Raw genomic sequence first — 27088 nt, forward strand, 5'->3', positions numbered from 1 at the left:
TCTAGTACCGATCCATATATCTTAGCCCGAGAGAGAGAGAGAGAGAGAGAGAGAGAGAGAGAGAGAGAGAGAGAGAGAGAGATTAACGTCCTCGGAAGACCTCGCGGGGCTATGGGATAGAGTGATACAACATCAAAAAGATCTCATACAAGCCTTTGTGGGTTGGGGCAAGGGGGTGAGCTAAAGCCCTTGCCGAGTACTAATCTAGTGTCTAAATAGAATAGAATAGAGAAAATCAGAATCTGAAACTGAATTCGAATCAAGAGTCAGGAGTGTCCAGATCTAGTCAGGTCAGGTCTCTCCGTTGGGCCATGAAGATGTTGCATATCTGTAACTATCGGGCTATCTCGCGTCGAGGTGGTGGCCGCGGTCGCTTCGATCTCAGTACCCATCGGGCTACGTCAATCGTGATCCCTCGTCTCTGGCTTTGGCGGTCCCCTACAAGTAGTGCTGTGATGGGACGAACCTCAATGGTGTGCGCTCTGGTGGTCCGAAGAGTCTGGTGTGACTGACTGCTGATCCGGGCTGCTCTCATGTCGACAATCTCCTCATCCTCAACTCCACTGTGTCCAGGAGCCGTCTCGAAGGCATAGAAGTCTGTAACTTGTCTCTGAGCTGGGTCTGGCTCTGTATCCTGTAGTCTGCTCGGTGTTGATAGTGCTTTGGCCTGTCTCAGTAGTGCCTCTCGATGTCGGCGCATCTCCATCAAGTACAACCCTACATAGACCTGGTCTTGGAAGTGTATCAACCGAGAGAGCGGGCCGAAGCCCGTCCTCTCCTGATAAAGGCAGTGATATCGCCCTCGTATCTCATAGTAAACCGGGCAGCTACATAGGAAGTGCTCCTCAATCTCAACGGTATCCATGTCGCATAGTGTGCATATCCTGTGTTATCTGGGTAGACCTGCAGCTCGGCCCGCCTCAATCCTAAGCTGATGGGAGGAAACTCGCATCTTGCCAATGGCAATCCGGAGTGCATGTGAGACTCCTGTGTCCTCTAGATAAGGAGGTCGGATAATGAAACCGTCATCAGAGACTCTGAGGAAGTGATCACGATAGAACTGCATCTTGGTGGGGAGCGGTTGGTCCCTCAACCAAGTCTGGGATATGGTGAGCTGGAGGAGGTCTAACCGTATGATATGGTTAATCTCATTGCGCGGAAGACGCTCAGGAGGGGCATTCATGCTATACTGAAATGGGGGTAGTTTGTCCATCTGAATGCCATGGCTAGTCATCCATGTGTCAAACCCTAAACCCTAAACCCTAAACCCCTAACCCCTAAACCCTAAACCCTAAACCCAAAACCCTAAACCCAAAACCCTAAACCCTTGTGCGTGCATACCAGGTGGTTGCTCCCTCACTCGCTAGGCGTTGGGATGATTCCAAAGCTACCCTCGGTAGTCTCCAATGAGGCAGAGCCCATACCCTGTGAATGAAAATCACTGTGTGGAAGATAGCATCGACATATAGTGGCGTCATGGCAAACTCTGCGTGTATGATCTCATGTGGAACTGCGAGCTTACTCCGTATCATCCTGGATCCCATTGAGACCTGTAGCCTCTCAAACTTCCTCCAATCTATTGCTGGAATGTCACTCGCCCAAAAGGGCGCTGCATACATGGCGGTCAGCTGTACTAGAGTGTCGAAGAGCCAGCTCTTCGTCAGAGGATCCTAGAAGTGTACCTGGAAGCACTGTCTCTCTAGTCGGGCTAGAGCGCTCCAGCCTCGTGTGAGTCGTGCCCTGGCAGCCTAGGTCATCGAGAAAATGGGTCCTGCAAAGACCGTGCCCAGATATGTATAGGACTGTACTATCTCCATTGGCTCCCCTCTGTATGTGAAGTTGTGTCGAAGAAGCGTTGGATGTGAGGTATTAAAGATCGTGACCTTGGTCTTGCCAAGGTTGACAGTCAGGTCCCTCTCTCTGCAGGACACCTCAAGGGCGTCCAGATGTTTCTGTAATCCCTTGGTCGATGAAGATAGAAGAACTATGTCGTCGGCATATAGTAATATCTGAATTAGGAGGTCAGCCAATGGTGAGCCCTCTCCGCCGAGTCGGTCTAGGAAGGGTGTGATCTCATCGATGTAGAGTCCAAAGAGGGTCGGTGAGAAGGGCAACCCTGCTTCACCCCAATCGTGCTCTCAACCCAATCTGATATACCTCCTGAGGCTCGGACTCTTCCTCTGACCGACTCATATAGGCTCATAACCCCCCAAATCAACATCTCTGGGATATGTAGCTCATGCAATCTTGTGATGAGACGGGCTCGGGGACAGTGTCGAAGGCCTTCTGAAAGTCTACAAAACAAGCGTAGACTTTCCGGTGTCGGGCTTTGGCTTCCTCGATGATGGTCCGCAAAGTAAAGATATGATCCAAAGTGGAGTGCTATCTCCGGAAACCCGCCTGCCCTAGTGCTCGCTGCCTATGGAGCTTTGTGTGGTTGCTAAGTACCCCCTCTAGTATTGACCCATAAATCTTGGCCAATGTGTGTCTCTCCTCCAGTTTGCTAGTGTGTCCTAGGTTGACTCGAAGGCATAGAAGTTAGTGACATGTCTCTGTGCCCGGTCGATGTCTTGTGGTACTGTCACCTCTTGTTGTCTGATCTAGTGTAGCAGGGTCTCTCCGTGTCGCGGCATCTCCATCAGAAAGAGGCCAATGCACACACCTGGTCGTGAAAATGGATCAATGGGAGAGTGGTCCGAACCCGTGTTCCTTCTGAAAGAAGCAATGGTAGCATCCTCAGATCTCATAGTAAGTAGGGCAAGAAGTGCTCCTCTGTCTCCACCACTGCCAGTGTGCATAGCTTGCAAACCTGCTGCTCTCTAGGTGTTTGTAATAAAGGGGGGAAAAGGGCTATTTTAGTGGCCCTTTAGGTTGGAAATGTGGAGGGACTATATAAGTCCCCATTCTCCACTCATTGGGTACTTTTGATGTGACATCTATGTAATCTATCTACTCTCCCTCCTCCTCCCTCCTACTTGCAGCCTACCCCCCCTCCCAATCTCTCTCTCTCTCTCTCTCTCTCTCTCTCTCCTTCCCACCTCTTCCTCTGTCTCCTACGCCCTTTCTCCTTCCTTCTCTCCCTTCCTCTCTTACCATTCCTCTCCTTAATCCCTTTTGTCTCTAATCTGTCCCCCACCCCTTTTCTACATTCGTATCGGAGCTTCAACCCTGGCACCATTGCTTCCATAGTCTTCTGCATACACAGTTTTTCCAGATTCTCTAGTCTGTGGCAAGAGGTGGATGTGTGTGCTTCTCCTGTCAGTTAGCCCAAAGAGAAACTACTGGCATCGCCAAAGGGAAGCACAATAGTGCCATCGACATATCACTCTCCAGGTTGTTCATGCCAGCCACACGGAGAGCGCCAACGAATTCTAGCAACAAAAGGCTGTGGTAAATCTGACGCCCAATGTAACATCTATGCACGGATTCTTTCCTAACGACAACACCAGATCGTCTGCACAGTCCGCTCCGCCACGAATTGTCTCCTCTCGGTGAAACAAGTCAGCACCATCGACTTCTCCTCTGCCCATGCCCATCTGGTAGATGCCTTTGTGGAATTCCGCCTAGTCTTGTTGCCATGCAATCGTCTTCGATTTGCTGCCATTTTTGCGGTTGGATGCCATGCCTCCTCAGCCCATGACCTTAGGCCAAGGTTTCAATCAGTCATCTGGTTAGTTTTAGTTGGGGTCAACAGGTTGGGCTAGGCTAGGTTAGGTTTAGATAGTTTTGGATTAGGTTTGGTCAAACTAACTAGGGTTAGGTTTAATGAAGTTGGGTTAGGTTAGGTAATCAGGGTTGAGTGGAGTTACGGCCTGGGTTGAGTCATACTAACCACGGGTGGCTTAAGAGTCCTAATTGGTGTAGATGTCCTAGGTTGGTGTACTATCTGTCCTAGGTGACTTAAGACCATCTTCCCCCCCCCCCCCCCTCCCCCCCCCAAAAAAAAAAAAGAGAAAAAGGAAAGAAAGAGCCTTTTTTCAGCCTCTTTACAAGGCCTTCCACCGCCCAATTTGGGATCTGTTTCGAAGCCTCTTCATTGAGCTTCGACTTTGACATTTCTTGTGTGTTGCACACACAGCATCAGGTGCTATTACAATATCATTACTTCTTTCTATTTGCTTCCTTTTTGGTCTCAAGTCCAATAACAAGGTCGCTGCTGTGCAGAGAATGCGTTCTCTACGCCTCGATAACCCCCATACTAGGGAGCAAGCTGCTCAAATTGAGACTATCTAAAAGGCTGAAATCTCACTGAGCGTCGGGCATCTGCCATAAAACCCCCACGTGGTGCGGAGAATGGATCCTGTTGTCTGATTGATCCCCATGCTGGGACATAGGCTGCTTGCCCTTGTCAGATAATGCCCCGAGCTGTTGGCCGATCCACTGAGAGATCTTCTCACCAATCTGCTATCCCAACTGAAGAAATGTATCATGGAGCTTGGAGGATAATGCTTCCAGGAATTGTCTGCGCATCCTGAGATGCAAGAGAGAGGGGCTGGGTGGTAGGAACTTCTGTACCACTTGTGGGTGTACCCATTGTGGTAGGCGCATGCTCATGCTGAGCAGCGTCATCACTGTCATGTAGTGATCCCTTAACATGAGTGGGACGCTTCGGAGCCACGGTGATTGTGACGGGAGAAGGGAGCTTGAATGTAGCTAGCTTCTTGCAAAAAGTCTCACTCTGGCAGATAATACTGTCCCCACAAGTGAGTACGAGCGTAGAATTTGCACCTCTGCAGATGGAGTAGTCTATTTTGCGTCGACCCACTGGTGTGCATTCGATGAGTGCTCCTACGAGCATAGTTAGCCCTTTCACCACACCAGCCCTCTGCAGATGGAGTAGTCTATTTTGCATCGACCCACTGGTGTGCATTCGATGAGTGCTCCTACGAGCATAGTTAGCCCTTTCACCACACCAGCCAGCATTCCTGGATGTCATACATGACACGTCATCATATGACATAAAACTATGTTAGAAAATGAAAGAAACTAACATTTTACAGCTTTAAACCTTCTTATAAGCTCGTAAATAGCCATTTGAAACTTTCAAAGAGCAAAAAATAAATAAAATTAAAATTTTGGGGCCATTTTGGTTCCGGCTTGCTTCCTGGAATGGCATTTGAGACGTTCGGGATGTCGGAACGCCATTCCCTGGTAACTATGCGAGTGGCCTCAAAGGCCGACCATGTGGGAACAATTCAAAAAAATGATGGCTACTACATTTGTATCGCCGCTGATACTAGAGCAGTACTTGGCTGAATTTTATAAGCTATCTCAGCAGGCGAGCATAGTCCATGAGTATTTGCACAAATTCTGGAGACTCTCCCTTTTTATGCATGACATTTTCGAGAGGGGAAATCTGCTGTGTTTCATTCAGGGTTTGGACCCGGCTTTGTGCTCCGATGTGAGGGCTCACAACCCTCAGACCATTGAGCTAGCTTGCGGAGTCTTCGAGCCCAAGTATGCCTACAAGTACAAGAGTGCTATAAACAGCCCACATGGGACTGCATTTTAGGGTGAAAAGAAACCCAACATGCTTGACTGGCATGACAGGAAAGCTGCAGCAGCACTGTTTCCAAGGTTTTCCCACAATATTGGGCAGCAAACTGCCATATGCCAGGTACCCGGATGCAAAACCAGGAGGGAAACCAAATGCTGTAACAGAAAATCAGAAATAAAACTGCCGTATGCCAGGTACCCGGATGCAAAACCATGAGGGAAACCAAGTGCTGTAACAGAAAATCAGAAATAAAACAGCACAGCATGGCCATCATGGATAGCAGGAAAAGAGCCAACTTATGCTTTAAGTGTGGTGACAAATGGACTCCCAAGCATGATTATTTTGCATCTGATGATGAAGAGATGATGGATGCCTCTGAGTCCTAGATGTGTCTCATGAGGAGACAGATGAAGCACATGAGTCAGGACCAACTCCAGATGCGTGAGTCAGGCGAGGTTCTGAGTTTCACTATGATCCAGGTGGTGTTACTCTGCTTGGAAGGCATTCTAGTGAGTCACACGGGGTTCAGCCAACCAAGGGTATTCTAGATCGTAAGTCTAAAGTCTTCTTGGTGGAGCATTGTACTGCTGTGCCATTCCCTGCACAGAATGATGCTGAGGGGAATGCTCTTGTGGATGTGGAGCAATATTGGGATGCTCAGCCAGTACTTTATTCGATCTCGCTTGATGCATTGATGTGTGCCAGAAGTGCTGAGGCACTGAGATTGAAGGGTGAGATCCATGGGAGGACTGTTCTTATGCTTGTGGACAGCGGGAGTACACATAGCTTTATCACCAAGACCTTGTAGAAGGTGGGATTGATTGCCACAGAAATAGACCATGATCTGAGAGTAGAGGTTGCCAATCATATGATTAGCAGACTATGTTGCCAGGATGTGACGATCCGGCTCTTGCATGAATATGATTTAATAGGGGGTCTCTTTGCAGTGGACATGGGTCCGATCGATAGGCTGCGATTGGATGAAATCCTGGGGGAGTTTAGCATGGACTTGAATGCCTTAACACTCCGCTTTGCACACAGGAGGTAGATCAGTGGTGTTGCATGGCATGGTAGCCCCAAAATTGCAGATCATTTCAGCATGGCAATTGGCCCGAGAGCTCAAGAAAGAAAGTGCCATTTATGCATCAAATATCTCAATGGCTCATATGGGCAACATTCCCGAGGTGAAGGATATGGACATACATACAGCACGGGCTCTCAGATTTTGCAGATATATTTGCTGATATGGCATCTCTGTTGCCTCCGAAGGTGTATGTGGATCATGCCATGGTTTTGGAACCTGGCAGTAAGCCCATAAAAAGCCCCATACCGTCTTTCCAAAGTGGAATGGGAGAAAGTGGTAGTAAGGTGCGAGAGTTGCTTGAGAATAATTTCATCTCTCATAGCACCTCTCCCTGCGCCTTCCCAGTGCTTCTAGTAAAAAAGAACGATGGTTCCTACCGCATATGCATCGACTACAGGGATCTCAACAAGCCTACCATAAAAAACAGATTTCCAATCCCTAGGAATGAGGATTTGTTGGATTAACAAAAGTGTGCTCAGTTCTTTACGAAGATAGATTTGGGCTACCATTAGATTAGAGTGAACGAGGGAGATGAACACAAGACAGCCTTTCGTGCAGAACAAGGTTTATGGAGAGACCTCTTGGATTGGATGAATGGGCAAATAGTAGCTCCTGAGTCCACTAATTTTGAGACGGTCGAACCCCCAAATGACCCCCAACACTTTCCTAAGGTGCCCGTCAACAAATTGGGCCAACACTTTGAGAGTGATGATACGAATTAAATACTACCCATATCATACCATGATAAACAAGTAACGGCAATCTTAAATGGAGAAGCGGGTGTAAGCATAGCCACAAAGCAGTGCTGGGCCAAGTGGGGACGACGTAAGATGGATAACACAAACCTCATAGTCAAATTAGCTGATGGAGCAACAGCCCAACTGGTAGGAGTTTTGAGGGATATCAAGATTAAGACCTTGGGTTTGACCTACCGAGTGCAGTTTGTTGTAATGGACTTTCCCAACCAACTAGATGGCTATGACATCATATTGGGTAGACCTTTCATGTGAACTATAGGATTGGTCTATGACTGGGGCTCAAATCGAATATATTTACGTAAGGATGAGCAAGTCATGAGGGTGGATCTCCAAATTTGGAAGGCTCACCCTATGTCTGGGAATCTATTTGCAGTTGAATCTAACACCACCAATAGCTCAACATTGGTAAATGTATTCAACGCTTATAAGGAAGAGGACAACGGGAAGAGTCCTGAAGACTCTTGGTGTGCTCCTTTACCAGAGTTACAAGACTCACTAAATTGGATGCATACATTAGTCACAATAGATCTGCCAGGTGTAAGGTCGACAAAGGGCAAGGCAACGATAGATCAAGGCCTTGGTGGGTTTTTCCACAGTGAAATACAGAACCACTCTTTCAGTGCGGCATTCAGTCCAAATCCATAGAAGTCAACCCACAAGAACCTACTCCTAGAAATGGAGTAGGTCCAAAAGAACCTGCTACGACAAAAGATATCAGAGACCTTATCAAAATGTTGCTACCATGGAAATAAAATCTTCACCAACAAAGGGTACACAACCCTAATAACTTCATCAAGGTTTGGGGCTAGTCAAAGACGCATCAACCCTTGGTATCCCAAGGCACTCTTCCACATACGAAACAACAAGTGGTTCTACACCAGCAGGTCCAAGGCATGAGTTTGATTGCAAGTTGACTTTGTTGACATCAAATGGGGTTAGGATGAGTTTCTTGTGATCCTCAAAGCTTTTTCCACTTTCATTTACTAGTCCTTCATTAGCTAACTCCAACTCTCCCTCTTTTTATTTCTTCTTATTCTTCTTTTTTATGCTTAACACTAGTACCCAATTAACCATTTGAGTCTCCCACTATATATCAATTTTAATTTAGAGGACTTTCTTAGAACCCACGATGCTGTATACCTCTTCAGCCATAGTCCTCATTTCAGGAGTTTGTATTATGTATTATCAGACTCCTCTCGGTTTGATGACTTAGACGAATAAAGCTCTAGATTGCCGTCTACCTTTTGTATGGTGTATTATCAGACTCATTTCAGGAGTTTTGTATGGTGTATTCTCAGACTGCTCTCGATTTGATGACTCAGATTGCTGCTAATGTAATGTAATTTATCAAATGGATTTAGAAGAAGCTCTATGCAGAGAAGCAAATCAAAATGTCATGCAAAACTTTGGACTTATAAACATGGCATGTCAAAGACATAGTCTGATGAGAATCTGATAAAAGTCCCACTCAAATAAGATATCGGACTTAAGGAGCAGCATGATAATACATTGTACTGACTCTTCTAACACTAACACCACTAGGATCTTAGTATCTTACATCAACCCCTACTAACACCACCTTCCTACTAACTACACCTTAGAATTTTCTTTTTCTTTCTCTTTCTTTGAACGGTCACAAGTACTCGGCTCCAATCCATCCACCCACGTCTAGCGATTGCAATCACTTAGGCCATGCCATGCCAATTACAGTGAAACTCGGTGCTACCAGATGAAATATCCATCCTTCCAGCAACAATTCCACAACAAAGGATCCACTAAAGGCCTATGAAACACTACGAACGGGATAATTTCACACATGTGCGCACAAGTCCACTAGTGTTACTCTAGCAACTCTTGGCTTGTTGCAATCGCGAATCCATAAGTAGAAGAAGAGGAAGGAGAGAGGGAAGTGGAGAAGGGAGAGGAGGAGGAGAAGAAGGGAAGAGGAGATGAGAACATGGCATTCACGAAAAGCACTATGAGGGAATAGGAGACAACTCCCAAGAGGAGGAGGAGAGCTTGTATTCCAATGTGTGCAACCAACAGGTGAAAAACAAAGTCAACCATTTGGCCTTTTATACATGCCATCTTTTGAAGGGAGGACCAATTCTATTTTCTTTATACCACTCTCTTTCCTCATTCTTTACAATCATCTTGGGCCCATTCGGCTCCAAGTCACAATCCTAGCTCTACGGACTTGCGACTATCACAACATTGCTAACTAATGTAGTTAACATGTCCCCCTTTCTGTTTCGATCCAGTCCCCTAGATCGTGCAAAGGTAATGGTTGTTGGAGCCTTGTCGATGAAGATCATGGGGATTTGCATGCATTGCTCTCAACCCAGAGTAGCTTGGAGGAGTACTCCATCGGCGTTCCTGCAAGATTCCCACGAGAGGCAGTCGATCAAGCGAGCGATGTCAAGCGAGCAAGACCAAATAAGTGAGCGAGAAAAAAGCGAGCAAAGCAGAAATGGTTGGGCTACCGACACATAATCTCATTGTATGTATGTACTCACCATTAATAAAGATTTATAGTGCTTCCTCAACATTGAACATGATTATAACATAATATTACAAGTGCACATTAGTAATAGTGTTCTATATTCTATGAGATGAGCTTAAATAGAAATACTTTGGCTATCCCAACAACAGGTACTATATAGTTGAAGTGTATCACTAGAGAAAAACATAACCTCACTATATGTATGTACTGATCGTTAATAAAGCTTTATAGTATCACCATAATTTTAAAGATGATTATAACATAAGCTTGTAAGTATACATTAGTGATAGGGTTATTTATTCTCATGAGATGAGCTTGCATAGAAATGCTTTGGCTACCAACAAGTAGTATATAGTTGAAGTGCATCATTCAATAAAAACTTCAACATCGAACATGATCATAACATGTTATTGAAAGTCTAACTTGGTAAAAGTGTTCTATATATTTCATCAGAAGAACTTGCATAAAAACCATTTGATTGTTTTTGTCCCAATATATAGACAGAGTTCTAACATGCTCCTATTACGAGCAGCCTTGCTCTAAATCAGGTGCAAGAAACTGGCTAAAATTCCATTAAATTCACATTTTGATGCATGAAGTTTTACTAAATGCGCGCTGTCTCTTTTGGTCCAAAAGATGAGAATTTTGATATCCTGTATCTTTTGATTTACAAATCCAAATGGGGTCATGTTACATATCAAAACGAATGGCAAGGCATGATTTATATGATTATCATGACCTTTTGCACCATTTAGTAAAACTTCATGCATCAAAATGTGAATTTAATAAACAATTAGCCAATTTCTTGCATCGGATTAATGAGTACAAGTGAGCGAAGATAAGGTGCGTCTTTACTAATGATGCCTTGGCAATGACACATGTCCAACTCTCTCATGGACTTTTGAAGAACTTAGACAGTTGCTAAAACAAGGATTTGTCAATCTATTATTGTTTTGTTTTGATTTTTTTTTTTGGCTCGCTCACTTTTTCTTGCTCGCTTTTTTTGGTTCGCTCACTTTTCCTCACTCACTTTTTGGTAATCCTCTTCCCACGACACGTAGTCACCACCGGGCTACACATCCCGAGTAAAGCGTGCTTGCTCCTGTGTGAATCTGGTCAGCTCCACCTCACACACGAATGCTGTGTATCTCTATGAGAAGAGACTCCCAGGCATCTGGTGGATCAGCCAGTGGGAATTCCGGTCCTCTTGAGATCTCAAACCGGAAGGGAGCTGTTACAAAGGTGGAGGGGTAGGGCTTGATGGTAGGTGGCGATAAGTAAGCTGAGTAGAGAGAGAGTAGAGAGAGGAGATGTCTAAGATAGTGATGAAGTGACACCGGTAGAATACTGGAAGGAGGGTTGGCTAAGAGAGAGAGAGAGAGGAATTGGGAGAGAGGGATATATATATATATATATATATATAGAGAGAGAGAGAGAGAGAGAGAGAGAGAGAGAGAGAGAGAGATTAACGTCTATAGGAGGCCTTGCGGGCCTATGAGACAAATGCAAAACCAAGAGGAAATCATACAAGCCACTAAGGGCTGAAGAAAAGGGCTTACTAAGGCCCTTGTTGAAAGCTAAAGTGCTAAGCTAGTGAACAAAATAGTAGAGTAGCAAAATATCGGAAGAGTATTAGGTACTCAGAGCTAACGCTCCTAGTACATGCCCAGGTTCCATATATCCAGGTAACTTGGTGGCTCTCTAATGAGATGTGAGGAGCTCTCGTATCTGTATCTGTCAAGCTGTCTCTCAATTTGGTGGAGTGCGTGGTCTCCTCGATCTCTATATTCTATGGGCTACGTCAAGGGTGATGCCTCGTCGTCTCTGGCGGTCACCTCTGAGGAGGGCTGAAATAGAGCAGACCTCGATCGTGCGTGCTCTGGTCCCTCTCTGTGTCGCATGTGGAGTGCTTGTCTCTCATCTCGCAGTATTGTGGCGGAGACTCCCACGGCTAATCCATGATGCTCTAATCTCATTAAGCTCCTCTCCCTTAGCCTCACCGGCAGCTGACTCAGATGCATAGATATCTGTAACAAGTGTATGTGCTTTGTGGATCTCGGTGACTTGTGGCATTAATCGATGCTACTCTCTGGTCTGTCGCATCAGTATATCTCGTTGTGGGGTCACATCTCAATTAGATAGAGCTTAACACAAACCTGATCGAGAGAATGGATCAGCTGTGTAAGTGGACCAAATCCATAGTGATATTACCCTTGGATCTCATCGTAGAGTGGGCATATATATAAAAAGTGCTCCTCTATCTCCATCTCCTCCGTCTGGCATATCCTCTGCTATCTGGGAATGCGTGTAGCTCTCCTTGCCTCAATCCTTAGCTGATGTGACGAGACTTGTAACTGGCTGCTAGCGATCCTCAATGCATGTGAGACTCTCTTGTCCTCGAGGTACTGAGGCGTGATGACGAGGTCATTGCTCTGAGATCCTCAGGAAGTGGTCATGGTAGAACTGGATCTTGGTGGCGAAGTCCTCTCCCCCCCAAGTCCTAGATGTATGGAGCTAGAGGAGGTCCAACGGTATGATAAGGTTGATCTCATCTCGTGGGATCGTCTCAGGTGGTGCATCCATATTGTACTGAAAGGGGGGAAGTCTGTCGATCTGAATGCTGTGACTAACAAGCCATGTGGATATCCGTGCGTACCATGCTATATCAACATTGCTCTTTGGTAGTCGCTTGGAAAACTCCAATGCCAGCCTTGGTAATCTCCACTAGGGTAAGGCCCAGACTCTGTGGAGGAAAGTCACTGGGTGAAAGATGGCATCAACGTGGAGAGGGGTCATGGTGAACTCTGCCTCTATAATCTGATGGGGGATTGAGGACTTGCTACGAAGCATCCTAGATCCCATAATCACCTGTAGCCTCTCAAATCTCTTCACTTCTGTCTTTGAAAAATCACTCCTTGAGAAAGGTGCTGCATACATGGCAGTCGGTCTCACCGTGTCAAAAAGCCAACCCTTCGTCGGAGGGTCCTGGAAGTGCTTGGAAGCATCGCCTCTAGTCAGCCAGAGCACCTCGTCCTCATGTGAGTAGGTGCCGTACCTGCATGGATCACCGTGAAACCTGGTCGAGTGAACACTGCCCCCAAATATGAGTGCCTTTGAATGTGTCTGAAGGGCCTCAACAGAGGAGGATAGAAGCACCACATCATCTGCATACAGTAAGATCTGGATCAGAGCACCAGCAAGAGGGCATCTAGCCCCACCCAAAGTCTGCATAAAGGTCTTGAGCTCATCCATGTAGAGGCGAAACAAGGTGGGGGAACACCCTTGTTTGACCCCAATGGTGCTCATAATCTCCACTGTGCAACCCGCCCTTGTCTTGACTTTGCTAGAGACTCTCTGGTACAATGCTATGACAGCCCAGATGATCTCCTGGTCATAACCCCAGATCTTGTAACTGTCTAATGAGGCGAGCCCCTGGTACCGCATCAAAGGCTTTGTGGAAATCCATTTTGTGATTTCTGTCGGTTGGTCTTTTTTTAGGATCCTTTTGCTGTTGTCAAGGAAGGTATTTGATGTAGGGGGTTGGTTGAGACGTAGAAGCAGTGTAAGGGTTTCAAATTTGAACGGGCAGAGTTGAGTTTCTCTTGGTGGAATATGGCAGGGAGGCTGGAGCTGCGTGATTGACCTCCTTGGCTCCCTTTTGAGCTATGTGATGTCTTCTTGACAGGTCCCCTTGGGCTGCTGAGGCAGCTAAGCGTGCTTTGTGGAGGTGACGACTGCTAAAATTTGTCTTTAGGCTGTGAATGGCAGCCTTTAACGCTGCTGGTGCAAGAATGTGATCACGGGTCTCCCCGAGCAGGCCTTGAACAGAATCGGAATCTTGAAGGAAGAGGGTGGAAGGAGGGGAGGGAGGGATAGAGGGATGGAGGGACTGTCTAAATTCTGCCATTGTTACCTATCGAAAGAAACAAGGTTGCATTTGTATTCGTTGTGTGATGCCAGATGCTGTCTTAAGGTCTACGAAAGTCTGCTTCATACTTCGAATGTTCGCTGTAGGAGCTGCATAATGCTGCTGATGCTGTCTTAATTTTCACGAAAAACAAGGTTTGCTCCCCTAAACATGCTTGCTTTGCATTGGAGTGATTTGGCAGGTGTCCAGACCAAGTTCTGTCCCTCCAAACACACGAGACAACTTGTACCAAGGGTTGCCACCCAACATCAAAGCATCTTTACGCAGCAAAGTTCAGAGCTTCCCCATCAAAGAGGAGGTAACATGGTGTCATATTTCTGAAGCTGTTGTGCAAGATCCCAGAGTTGGTTGAGTCTTATCCGTGTGAGGTATATTAAGAATTTGCTGCCAGCTTTGCTTTTTTTTAACCTTCAGAATTTTCTGCAGGTGACTATTCCTCAGATAAAAGCTGAAATGGAGAAGACTTTGGCTTGGTTAGTGCCTGTAGCAGCCAATACCACCAAGTGAGTAACTAACGTTTTTTTCTACATTATTTGTAAAAGAGGTTGGAACCTTGAAAAGCATCCTATGCCAGAATTCTCTCTCTTATGGTTTGTGGCCATCAAACTGCAGGGCCCATCATGGATTTGGTTGGGTTGGAGAATGGGCCAACACAGGGTACAGTTCTTAGAGACCTACTGTGTGTTCCTTGCTAGCCTAACTGTGTTTTCCTTGGCAGTCTGACTGTATTGGATCTCACTGAGCTTCTTGTTTTCTTCCACATGCAGGTCTGCACTAGATCGAAGGTTACCTGGACACATGGAGCTGACTCTTCTTCAAACTCTTCACCATGCAGACAAGAAAACAACGGAACAATACATATTAGAATTGCTTGTGTGGCTTCATCACCTTGTAAGCTTGGCAAGGAACAACATGCCTGGCTGTAAATCACCCATTAAGTCTCCCATCCGTTCTCCAGTACAACAAAGGAAGTCACTGCCATGCATTGAGAAGCCTTCTGTTAAAGAGAATGGACATATTGTTGTAAAATCTGAACTGTCACCAGAAGACCAGGTGATGCTGCAAGATGTTAAAAACAAAAAAATTACACCGGGAATCAGTAAGAGTCAGGAATTCAATACTTCAAAAGCGAAAGCTGCATATTGCTCTAATAGACTAAGCAAGAGTAGCAGCCATTCTCCCAGCACGTCCACCGATGTTGACTTCTCATTGTCCCGACGTCATGCAGCCCCAGCTCCCTTTGACTTTGAAGTCGACAGAATTAAAGCCCTTGATGTCATAGATAGAGTGGACAATATTTAGTGACGCCCCAAATTTCTTCAGTTTATCTGAATTGTTGTCATACTAAGTAAGTTATGTGAGCCATTGCTTCTGAGAGAGGATGGGCAGTGGTGGTCTTGGCATATTCAGGCGATAAATGAACCCACATGTTTCCGTAATTGGCCTATTGCTTCTACGAGTCATCTGGAGGGTTTTTTATACCGTTTGGTTACGTTGGTTCCCTATGGGCTTCTAACTGAAAACTGTCACATATCCTCAAGAAGACCTCAGATTTAGTTTATTCATGAAGAAATGACGGAAGATGCTGCATTGGTGGACATTTTTTAGAGGCTTGGTAGCTGGCATGTTGGTTACCAGCTCACTGCTGGCCTGCGTTAAGTATGCACGAGAAGCCATAAGAAGAGAGTTTACCCTTGCCAGGCAGTGAAGGTTGGATTGCTTGTTAATGTGAGGTCCTCCTAAGGGGCATTCTCATGTCAAATGTGGTCGACAATCAGCATGAAAGAAAGAAAATCCAAGCTCAGGAAGATGGATAACATCAGATTGATTCTGATGTATTTCATTTGGCTGATCAGACCAGATGACCAGAAAGACCATCAGCAGAACGTGTACCATTCTTTTGGACTATTAAAGGGCTAGCTGCTTTGCTATGAATGAAGTTGGGCCTGCTCATGGCAAGACAAGTCTCTTGATCGGATTTGATCATTCAGACCGGGTCGTTATACTCAATGCAAGCTTAATTGTGTACATGGATGTTGTAAGTAGGCAATGCCCACTTAAGATGGGTGCAGCTTGACAAAGTAGCTCACTTAGCCAACGTGAAGAAAGAGTTTGGCAAACAAATGTGTGATTGCAGAAATTCCTTAGTTATAATTTGTGTTTTTAAGAAACATTTCTCTATGCAGGGAGTCTGGTGTGAAGTAGCATTGGGAGTTGCAGAATTCTGCATCCTGATGCTTGTGGTGAGTTTATGGTATATGCTGAAGCAGAAAGAGCAAGTACTCAGCTGACTTGCCAGTTCTGAATGGATTGTTGGCCTTCACAGAATCAATGTAAAGATCAGCAATTTTGTTTGGCTTGCTTTTTTTAAAGCCAGGTTTCTTTTATGTTCCTGCACATGTTGGGTATTCTTTTTTCTGTATGTAGTAGTTCAAACTAAAATTTTTTCAAGGTGTTTGACAGCCGTTACATAGCATTTCCACAATGCAGGATTGCAGAGAGTAATGATTTGACAACTGTGGGAGAGGTTAATTTACAAGCATTTATTTAATCAAGGCACGCTTTTCCAAAGAAGTTCATCATTCATTCGATTTGACCAAGGTACCTCCAACCTGTTTAAGCATCATGTTGTCGAGATATCCCTTGTGTTACTTGCTATCAAGAACTACTTTCTTATACAATTCCTTGACATGCCTTCTATCTTTGTGTCGATTTTATATACTGAGATGCTACATTATTCTGTGACTCCGTCACTTATTTTAGTGCTGCTTAACTGCAAGCATGTAACACGATAGGAGGTTTAATTTAAAAAAAAAAACATGACAGGAGAGCCATTACGATAAGTTGTTCGACTGTAAGAATAAGCACGGCTGAAAGGAAAATGGGTGTGCTTGGACTAAATCGAAGTTGATAACAAGCTCCCGTATATTAAGACAGATATTGTCATGGTTGAGAAAGGAGACATCAAACGACAGGAATGAGCCACATATCATCATGGGGGGAGGGTGGAGGCAAACAGCTAAATCAAGCTAGAATCGTGAAGCTTAGATGATAGAAACACGAATGTGACAAAAGTTTGAAAAGCGTATAATAAGGTAAATGGCAAGCCAGTCCTTAGTCTGTATGGCTGCAAGAACTTGCAATATTGCAGGAAATAGTTCCCAGAGGGAAGGTCTCCCAAGTTTCCAAAATTGTCGATAGAGGAGGTGTGTAAAGGGGTCCTCTCATCTTTGCTCTTTCACTTGCTCTGCCACCCCTAGCTCTCTCATCACCTCAGTCCTCAGCTCCTCATCCTCTCTCCCCCTTGCCATATGCCCCTTGTGATATGCGCTACCCTTTCTTGGCACCTACCATGGGAGGTAGGGAGAGTGGAAATGACGGCTTGAGCATTGAAAATAAAGAAAGGTTAATGTGTTAAAAGACCAAATCCATGTTATATTATGATGAAATTACCCTCCGTAAGGGAATTGGAAGTGTCTAATAGACCCTTAAAAATGCCTTACATGTTATAAGTCTGAAACTGGAAGGACAAATGCCCTAAATGTTTAAGAAAATTTGTGATGTATAGTCTATGAATGATATGATTAGTATGCAGTGTTGGTGAGGATCTCGTCAAGATTCATAGCGTCTTAAGAACATGCTCAAGGTTCGTTGTTGTTGCTCCATGCTTTTCTTTGTGAGACGAGCTTTTGGGCCTCACACAAGTTTGCCTCACGGGGTAGCTTGATGCGGTGTTGCAAAAGAGCGTTTGGTTTGATGTCTCGTGAGAGCGGCCCCAAAGTATTGATATCCATAGCCTCTACTTACTTTGGACTCCTATTTTCTAAAGTATTGTGAGATATGTTACTTTTAGAAATCATGTTTAAGTGCAAGCCTTAAGAGTCTAGATTGGAGTTTAGTTACGTCAAATACAAAAAAAAGTAGCGTAGCATTGGTTTGCTTGGTTGATGATCTGGCTCATGTCCGTAAACCCTTGATTGAACACGCATAACCGTAATCAACCAAGTAGTGAGATTCAATTTGAGTCTTGTAGTATTAGAGGCAACCCATCATTAGTACGTGCTTCTTTGTGGGTAGTAAGGATCTGATGCATGTATAGAAGCCCTTAATTGAAAATGAGTGGCATTGATGTCTACTCTCATGAAACCTAAGGCATCCCATGAGTATGCACTTTATAGTCTCCACAGCATGCAAGGCACAAATTGTATATAGCCTTAGACCTTTTGTGGTGTTGTGGGGAAGCCCTAGGCTTATGTCCTATCTTGCCTAGCATTTGTGAGATGAAGTCGAGTTGACCCATGATTACTATTAGTACCAAGTTGTGGTATCTCGATGCGTAAACTAAGGTTAGCACAATTAATCCACTCATTAATCTTAATCAAGTAATCAAAGTTAATTAATTATTTTTCACCTTTTGTCGTTTGATTTATTAGTCTTTTGTAACTTTCTTCTTTCTACAAATAGCTTCCAACTTATTTCCTTCTTTTAGAGTCCTCCTAGCTCTCACCTTGTTGGTGGCTTGCATGCTCTCTTGCTCCCTTAAGGTTTTCTTGTTGTGCCAAGCTTCTTGCAAGCTGAATTTTGAATCTGGCCATAACTCATCCATTAAAAGATTGTTTCCTTCATCATCTTTAATGTGTTAACACAGCAACCCACTAGCATGCTATACATAGTTTTCGGCCTTTAAGATGAAATTGAGGCCATGTAGTTACTTTTTGGATCCCTCTTAAATACATTTTGTTTTTAATACATTGATCTTGTTTACTGACTTGTTTAAGGCAATATGTTCTCCTACAAAGCTCTACCCTTCCATATCAAAATCATTCGAGTTTTCCACATATTTGTTGGAAGTTGTCTTGAATGTAGGTTATTGCTCTCATCATAGAGACTTTGTTGCTTCTTTCACTGCTATCTCGTCATTGCAGGATAGATTTGATATTGTATAGCTTCTTCTAGCACTTGGAATTGGTTGAATACAACTACTCAAATGTTAAGATTGAGAGTTGTTTATTTCTTACAGTCATTAGTTGGATTTTGGTGATATTGACAATGTGGTAAACGTTGGCATGTTTTAATTCGACACTTTTCTAGAGTTAGCTAGCATGATCATCTTCATCAAGCCACAGACTAGGAATCAAACTATATGAATCACCATCTAAGACTCACAACCCAATCATGGAACTCGTCCAGCTCACCTCTTGGCAACAAAGAGGTCATCGGTAAGGTCTCTGTCTTGACCCTAGCCTAGTAGAAATTTGCACCCCATACCATGGACATCCCCTTCACAAGGGACACATTAGACTAGCTTGCTACTTAGCGCCTATGGACAAGGTCCACAATCCAAGTATTGATCAATGAATGCGCATGGCCCAAGTCCTCATGCCAATATATAGCCTAGGCCATGGCTAAATATATCATGAATGCTTTTTACCTTTTTTATCTCTTATCCAGATGGTATTTCCTAACCTTAGCCCTAGGGCCTACCACCCTCAGATGATAGTCTCCCCCTCTAGGATCTCCCCTAAACCTTGGGCAATATTGACAACTCATGGTTAGCTAAGGATGTAACATACTTCCCCCCTCAAGGTATTTACATCCTCATAAATAGAGCAGGAGAATTGTTCTCTTTGAATTGGCAATTCTATCTCCAAATGGATTCATCGAATATATATTTTACAACACACTGAATCTTGACTTCACATCAAAGTCCTGGAACTTAAAGAAGATTGTAGGAAAACTTAACCATATAGTACTAGACATAGATGTTTCTTTTTTAACCTCAATCAAATTGGAGGTTTGTAAATAGCAAGATGATTTGCACACTTCCTAGCATTCAATGTGATACAGGATCTTCAATTTTCAAAGCAATCTTGACCTACTTAAGCAAAATCTGCCTTTATGAAATATCAATGCTTACCAGATTAGGTATCTTATCATTCATATTCTAACTATCATTGGATCTCCCATCTTGGATATCTTGCCATTTAAAATATAGCTTTCAAAGTTTCTTAATCTTTTCAATGCATGAAGAGCAACCAAGAAAATCACCACCACGCACAACATAAAAATCATTTGTTTCATTACCCAATTCCCATAGTGAAGTCTTGCTTTGGCATTTTGTATTCAAACATTTTTAGTGGTCTTAGAAGAGTTGTCGCTCCATCCTTGCTAATGATGCTTGTCCCTTGGTCCAACTGTGTCGGGGATGCCAGCTTCATGGTGAACTTTCATAAAGAACAATTGTTTTGACTAGATAATTCTAAAGGATGGATTTTTTACTCACATGTTGGAAGTGGCCTTATATTGTTTCTCCATTCTTGCCAATGAGACATATGACCTTTAGTCAAAATGTGCGAAGATGCCAGCATATACAACTTTAAAATACAAAGAAACAATGAGCTTTGGCCCCTCCAACCTTTTCCCATCCACTCAAAGACTTGATGGTGCTACCTCCTCTTAGATTCATGCTACTACTGAAGAGATGTCTTTAGATCCTACCCATGTTCCTGCTGTTTCTGCTCCTGTTGCTGACCCTGCTGATCTCAGAGAAGGCCTCAATGAAGAATCTACTAGCTTCTCCTTCCATGTTCCTCATACATCTCTCAACAACTATTTAGGACTTTACTGTTTTTGGCTGCTGCTTCTCTTTTTTTAAGAGGTTAAGTTTGTCTTAGGACAGCTTTTTGCTTTTGGATGAACTCTGATGATGTACAAAAATTACTCATGATAATATAAAATATCTTTCTTCTGCCCAAAAGGAAAAAAAAAGAGCTTTGTAGGAAACCCTAAACTCTAGAACTAGATTACGTCCTCGAGTGACAAGTGGCATAGTGCCACATGTATGATGCCAAAATTAATTATTGCACCATTCTCTTGGGGACCCTAGACTCCTACATTGAGATGAAGCTAGATACTTGATTTTCAACTCATTTGAACCATACAACTTGGTCATCAAAGTGGGTCAGTATGATGGCCTAGTAGCTACCTACACCCATGGGGTTTGTGGATTAGGATAATGGTATTGATGGCCTAGTAGCTTGGCAAAGACCACAACGAGAAATCCCCAACCATGATTTACGAGTTTTGCTCAAAGACAACCATGATCCTTGGTCTTGTGATTTTGTAGTTTGTTGATGGCCTCTTCATGATGATTGATGTGGTGAATAATGTGGAGTTCGTGGTGCAACAAATGTTGTGGCATATGCTAGTAAGCAACATTGTAGAAGGCAATGGATGATGTCTAGGTATGGCATATTCTAGTTAGGAACATTGTAGAGGGCAATGGATGTTGTCTAGGTATGGCATTTGCTAGTTAGGAAAATTGTAGAGGGCATCGATGTAAGACGTCCAAAGTGTAAGATCTTTGAAGCAACATGGTGGTCTGAGTTTCATCCAAAAACTTTGAAACTATTGCTACACAAGCTGCTAAAAACTCTTGATTGTATTATTCAAAGCTTATTATTTCTTAATTCCACTAAGAATTGGTACTCTTTTTCAACCTTTTCCGTGTCCAAATGTCTTATCTCAAAGTGCAAAATTTATGTTAGAGCTTCCCTAGAGCTTTTCCCTCTTCATCATACTACCCATTTTGCTTTCCCATGGATTATAGTGAGGAGCAGAATGCATGTTGATCAATTAGGTGGATGGAATGAGGAAGGAAATGGGATTTGGTGTAGAAGCTTTGTTGGCTCTATGTGCTCTGGAAGTGCAAAGAGAGAGCTACCATAGATGTGGTCCAATGGATGGCCAAAATTCATATAATGGAAGAGACAAATATGGGACTAATAGTCAAAAGTTGTAATAGAAGGAGAAATTGTGGGAGCGGTGTAGGTAGGTTGGAGTAGTGCGAGGTCATGGCATGGGGTGTCAATTGTGAGATTGGAGATTTGTGAGGTAGAGGCAAGAGACCGCATTACATACTCTACTAGATTGTAGTCACCTCCATGTGGAAAATACATGTACCTCTATATATAATCAGCTTGTGGATAGTGCAGATGTTCAATGAGTATCTTGTATATCGGGTGAATATTTGATCCTACATGTGTATCCTTTGGGCCATGTCTTAACTTCCCTAGTCCAATGTTTGTCTACAGAACAGTGTGACAGCCAAGTGAAATTTGAGGGTTGGAATTTGAAGATTCATGTAAATCTTCACTTAATTAAAATACTTTCTTTATTTGAACACAATAACTTGTATGTTTATTAGTAGGAAAAAGAATTGAAATTGGAGAGATTCTAATTCGAGAGACTTATCAATGTTTTAATGATGCTTCCAATTGAATTTTTGGTCCTTATTCCAATACCTTTTACAAAAAAAATATTTGTTTTTTTGATGCTATTATAGTCCTTTTTAGAGATGCTTATATCGACATTTTTATTTCCCCTTATATCCATGTTTTCATTGAGGTTATATTGACACTCTGCCACAATGATAAATTATAGCCAATTTTACTGATAGGTGTCACCTTCTTTCAAAAATTAAGTCCAACAAAATCAATCAAGTGGGTCAAAAAAGGGTCTAATTGTAGTGATGTATAGGGAAAAGGGATATGGGTGGAAATATGATGGATAGAAGGGGATGGATATGTATGTGTCAAAAAAGGGAAAAAATGAAGAAGGGGATGGATATGTATCACTACTCATTTGATCAATTAGTCACTTTGCTTTTGCAGGAAGAGCAAAGTCGTGCTAATAGGCAAGCTACTATTCCTGATCATGCATTTGATTCATAGCAAAAAGGAAAAGGCAAAGATTCCAAGCCTATGGGCAAGCGTAGATATGTGCCTAACAATGGCAATTCCTCCAATGTATCTCAAAATACAGCAGATAAGTCAAAGAAGAAAAGATGCAACTATTGTCGCAAGTCAGGGCATGAAATTTCAAAATGCAGGAAGCACATTGCTTCAGAGAAGAAGAAGGTAGGATTGACAGTAAATGCCTCACATGCACACGCTCTGAAGGATGATTGGGCATGGGCTGTCCATTGCTCTTTTGATCCCTCCAAAGTTGATGCATTTTTTTTTGCTAATGATGCTCAGTCTTGGTATTTTGATAGTGGTGCTTCCAAGCACGTAACCTCTTGCAGATAGTTGTTTCATTCCTTGGCTAATGCACCTGGAGGAGGGACTGTCACATGTGCCAATAATGCTTCCTATGTTGTAAAAGGAATTGGAGATGTGCACCTCACATCCATTTCAAGCCATCCTATCACTTTGACAAATGCTCTTTTTGTGCCTGGAATTGAACTCAACTTGATTTCAATTTCAACAATTGCCACTTCAGGTTTCAGAGTGATTTTTGATGGATACAGATGCCTAGTATATGATCTTCGTGATGACAATGCCATAGTTCTCACTGGCACTTTGAAAAAGGGGCTTTATCACCTTATTATCACTCGGATGCACTTTCTATTGAAGCATTTGCTATTTCAGATTCACAACTTACTGGAACTCATCTTTGGCATGAGAGAATGGATCATCTAAATTATAGAGCTCTTGCCAAGTTACATTCAGAGGGCATGGCAAATGATATTTGTGCACTAGCTGCAATTTCCTCTGTGAGAATTTTGGACAATATTTTTGAAAAGGAAACCGATGCATCTTACCCAAAAGACAACCCTCACACACATGTTTGGAAACTATGTGAGCTTGAGGTTGCTGATTTGACACTAGCTCTCCTTGTGGCTCATTGACTGGCATGGTGTTGATGGGTGGTGCTGGTGCCGATGTAGCCTTAGGCTTTGGCTGCTTTTGTTGTTGGAGATATATTGGTTGCAATTGCGCGTCGAGCTACAACATCATATGGGGCAATCGCTCAATTCCTACCTCTAAAATAGGCATTTCTTCTAAGGTATCTGTATTTCCCAATGTGATAGTAGGAGAAGTTTGTGATGGCTCCCATGCTGGTGAGAAGGGAATGTCCAACTCTTCAATAGGTTTTGGTGACTGGGGCACACTCATTTCTCTTTTTTGTAGCTCTTTATTGATGATTACAACCAATAAGTGTGGAATTTACTTTTTTGGCCAGATGAACCATTGATTTTTTGTGTGAAGAAGATGACTAAGTGCTGGTTCCTTTAGCTGCCTACTCTCAGCGAAAAACAAATGTGTGGAGTGGGAGGCATCAATTCTTTCCGCACTTAACCCCCAGGATTGTGGATAGGAATTAGGTTGCTTCCTTAATGATGGTACAAAGTAATATCCCATCCCTATAGACTTGGATCTCCCTAAACCCTTAGTCTCTCAACCCTTGACCTCTATGATCTACGAGGGAGACGAGTTCTCCACCATGTACTCTACTCTGAACCTTGGATCCTTCTTCTGAACCCCGAAACTCTTCCAAACCTTAGAACTTCTTCTAAACCTTAGAAGCTCCTTCTAAACCTTGAACCTCCCTCTAACCCTCAAACTCCTCCTAAACCCTTTAACCCCCAATAAGGGTGAAAGCCTTCATTACCCCAATCATGATGATGCACGTCCCTTTCACACATGCATGCACTATGTTTGCTTACCACACTTAAGCCTACGTCTCTCATCGGAATACGACCCGAGGTCCTAATCTACATTTATACTACAAACGACGACACCGATATATCTATAGGTGACAAAAAGCCTCGGAACCTTGCATACAGAGAATACCTTGCTCTTCCTGCAGAAGCCTTGGGAAAGAGCCAACATTTGGTGCCACTGTTGGGGCATTGTGTTGAGTTCTACTTTGGTATTCCAAGCAATTGTCTCCAAGTGTCCATGCTTCCTTGCACTCCACGTCTTAAAGCATGTCCTAACCTTGCAAATCCTCCTCCCCTCTCCTCCAACCCCTCTCCTCCAACCTTATAACCCATTGTCTCCCTCTCCTCCTCCCTCTCCTCCTTCCTTCTTCTCCCTCTCCTCCTCCCTTCTTCTCCCTCCTCCTCCTCCCTCCTCCTCCCCTTTCTCCTCCCTCCTCCTCCTCCCTCCTCCTCCCTTCTCCTTCCTCCACTTCCTCCCTCCTCCTCCCTCTTCTCATCTAGAAGTTGCATGTAGGAGTTGCAAGTTGCATGTAGGAGTTGCATGTTGCATGTTGCATGTAGGAGTTGCATATAGAACTCGTATGTAGAACATGCATGTAGGAATCGCATGTAGGACTTGCATGTAGAACATGCATGTAGGAGTTGCATGTAGAAACTGCATGTAGGAATCATATGTAGAACTTGCATGTAGATCATGCAAGTTGGATTCCTAAGAGGGATTATTCCTAGCCTTATGCAAGTACAAGTGGAGCTTTTTCGCTACTCTACACACACATTCCGTGCTACCTAAGTCCATGTTGGCATATAGACAACAGTGGGTTGCCCATAAGATTTTGTTTAGAATATTGTAATTCTAATGCTAGTATCTTATCTCATTTGCTGCATTTTTTCATTTTTCTCATGGCAAGAGCAACGTTAGTTAGCATTTTGTTTTGGTTATGTGGTTTATGTAGCCCTTGCTTTGTTTAGTGTGGTGTTTTTTTGTCAGATAGTTTGGCTTCTCTAGATGATATGTCTGTTGTTTGTTGGGGGTGGTTTGATGGAATCAACTACATAAGAGGGATCACAAGCATCATAACCACCCATCCATATATTCCTTTGAGAGTTCTTTTTTTCACCATATGTCAGCTACCTCGTCGAGCTCCCTCGTTCAAGCTTTTAGCACTTGGCTTACTCATTTGTTATGCCCTACAAGACCTTACCATTAAAGCCCTCTTGACTTCCCTTTACACCTTGTTATTAACTCTTAAACCTAGGATTACTCCTATAAATTATCGCTCTGAGGCCATATTAACACAAGCAACGTCAAGCCCTCTTGGGTCCTCACCTCACTATAACCAAAGCCACAATATTCCACAATTATGATTGATATAACATCCCCTTCCCCTTAAGAATAGTTTACAAAACCTCTTGGTCAAGTAAGGGGTGATGAAAAAGGCTGTCAAGACCCGTCGTTTGTGTTCATCCCCTCGTATCCATCCTCCTCCCACCCATATCCATTCTCTTCCCACATCCCAGCCCCTTCTACCCATCCCCATTCCCATATTTTCCATCGCTTCTATTGAACTCCTTCTATCCATCCCCTTCCCTCACCCATCCCCTTCCCACCCATATTGCTACATGATGTGGAGATGTGGATTGAGGATATCCACAAGGAGAGATGTGGATGAGAGGATCACACATGTGTTGACTATTCAAAGGGTTGACTATTCAAAGGGCACTCTCTATATAAGAAGCCTATCATGTATTATTGATATAGCACATTGGAATAGATTGAGTGTTTCATACTTCCTTTCTCTCTCTCATGGAGTTTCTTCTATGGTTTGATCCTCCATGATCTTTATGCTTATTGAGTGATAGACTAGGAGAGTACGATCCTCACTTTGTCAGTGTTGTCCTAACTAGCCTCCATCTCCTAGAAGATCCTCTTCTTCATGTTTAGTCCTTAGATTTGGATAGAAAAATGCAACATTATCATGGCATGCATTGCATTATCTTGCTCACGATTGCTCGCATTCATGTTTGTAGGCTCCCTTCATGTCTCTTCTTCTTTGCTCAATAGTTTTGATTCAGTTGTTATGAGTTAAGGGGTGCTTAATGTAATGTAAAGTGTCACCTTTCATCTTGTTTCTCTTCATCAAATTGAGATAAAATATCCACATATTGAAAATAAATATCAAATACTACCCAAGGATTATGATTTAGTTAAGATCAAATCCTCATACTCATATCACATCATTGCTTTGCACATGTGCTTGTGGTTTGAAACATACCAAAGTCTTGAACATGCTTATTAGTTATGCAAACTTGTCTACTTATGGCACCATTACATCATCCACATTCACATGATACCTTCTCATGTATGCAATTAAAATGAATTTGACAATGTGTCTCACATTATAAAATATGTAAAAGAAACAATTATCTATCCTTTATAATATAGTCTTTCTCTACAAAATTTAAAACAAATGCCCGAATTGTTGAAATAATTGGAAACATAAACCTAACCATTGATAATATCATGGCTATCTAAGAACAACATATAAAAAACCCATCAAAACTATCATTAGGAAAAAAGGGAGCTCATTTTGGGGCCATTTAGGGTTTGGGAAAAATGTCTCTACCAATGAGGAGAAGGCCAATGTAACATAGAAATTTCACTAAAAAAAGGCAAAAATATGAAAAAAAAGAGTACACTATGTTCCTACAAGCGTGTGGCATTAATGAGAAGATTTGTCTTTTATTCTTTTACGGTTTTCCTGTACCTATCAAGAGATGTGGACCCAAAATTGAAACAAAACTACATTTTGA

At 43.2% G+C, this 27088-nt stretch overlaps 1 protein-coding gene across 1 annotated transcript in view; it reads left to right on the forward strand.

Moving 5' to 3' along the window:
• LOC147889079 (protein PSK SIMULATOR 1-like) overlaps window positions 1-16127 on the forward strand; it is a 64015-nt gene extending 47888 nt beyond the window's left edge. The window contains exons 9-12 of the mRNA XM_087392222.1: window positions 13952-14068; window positions 14197-14273; window positions 14383-14427; window positions 14538-16127. Of these exons, the coding sequence (XP_087248348.1) occupies window positions 13952-14068; window positions 14197-14273; window positions 14383-14427; window positions 14538-15072 (774 nt within the window). The 3' untranslated portion in view covers window positions 15073-16127. The remainder of the gene's footprint in view (window positions 1-13951; window positions 14069-14196; window positions 14274-14382; window positions 14428-14537) is intronic.
• The last annotated feature ends 10961 nt before the right edge of the window (window positions 16128-27088 follow it).

Source organism: Dipteris shenzhenensis, chromosome 21, assembly GCF_047967505.1.
Source record: "Dipteris shenzhenensis isolate YYH24624 ecotype China chromosome 21, Dip_SZ_1.0, whole genome shotgun sequence".
Lineage (NCBI taxonomy): Eukaryota > Viridiplantae > Streptophyta > Polypodiopsida > Gleicheniales > Dipteridaceae > Dipteris > Dipteris shenzhenensis.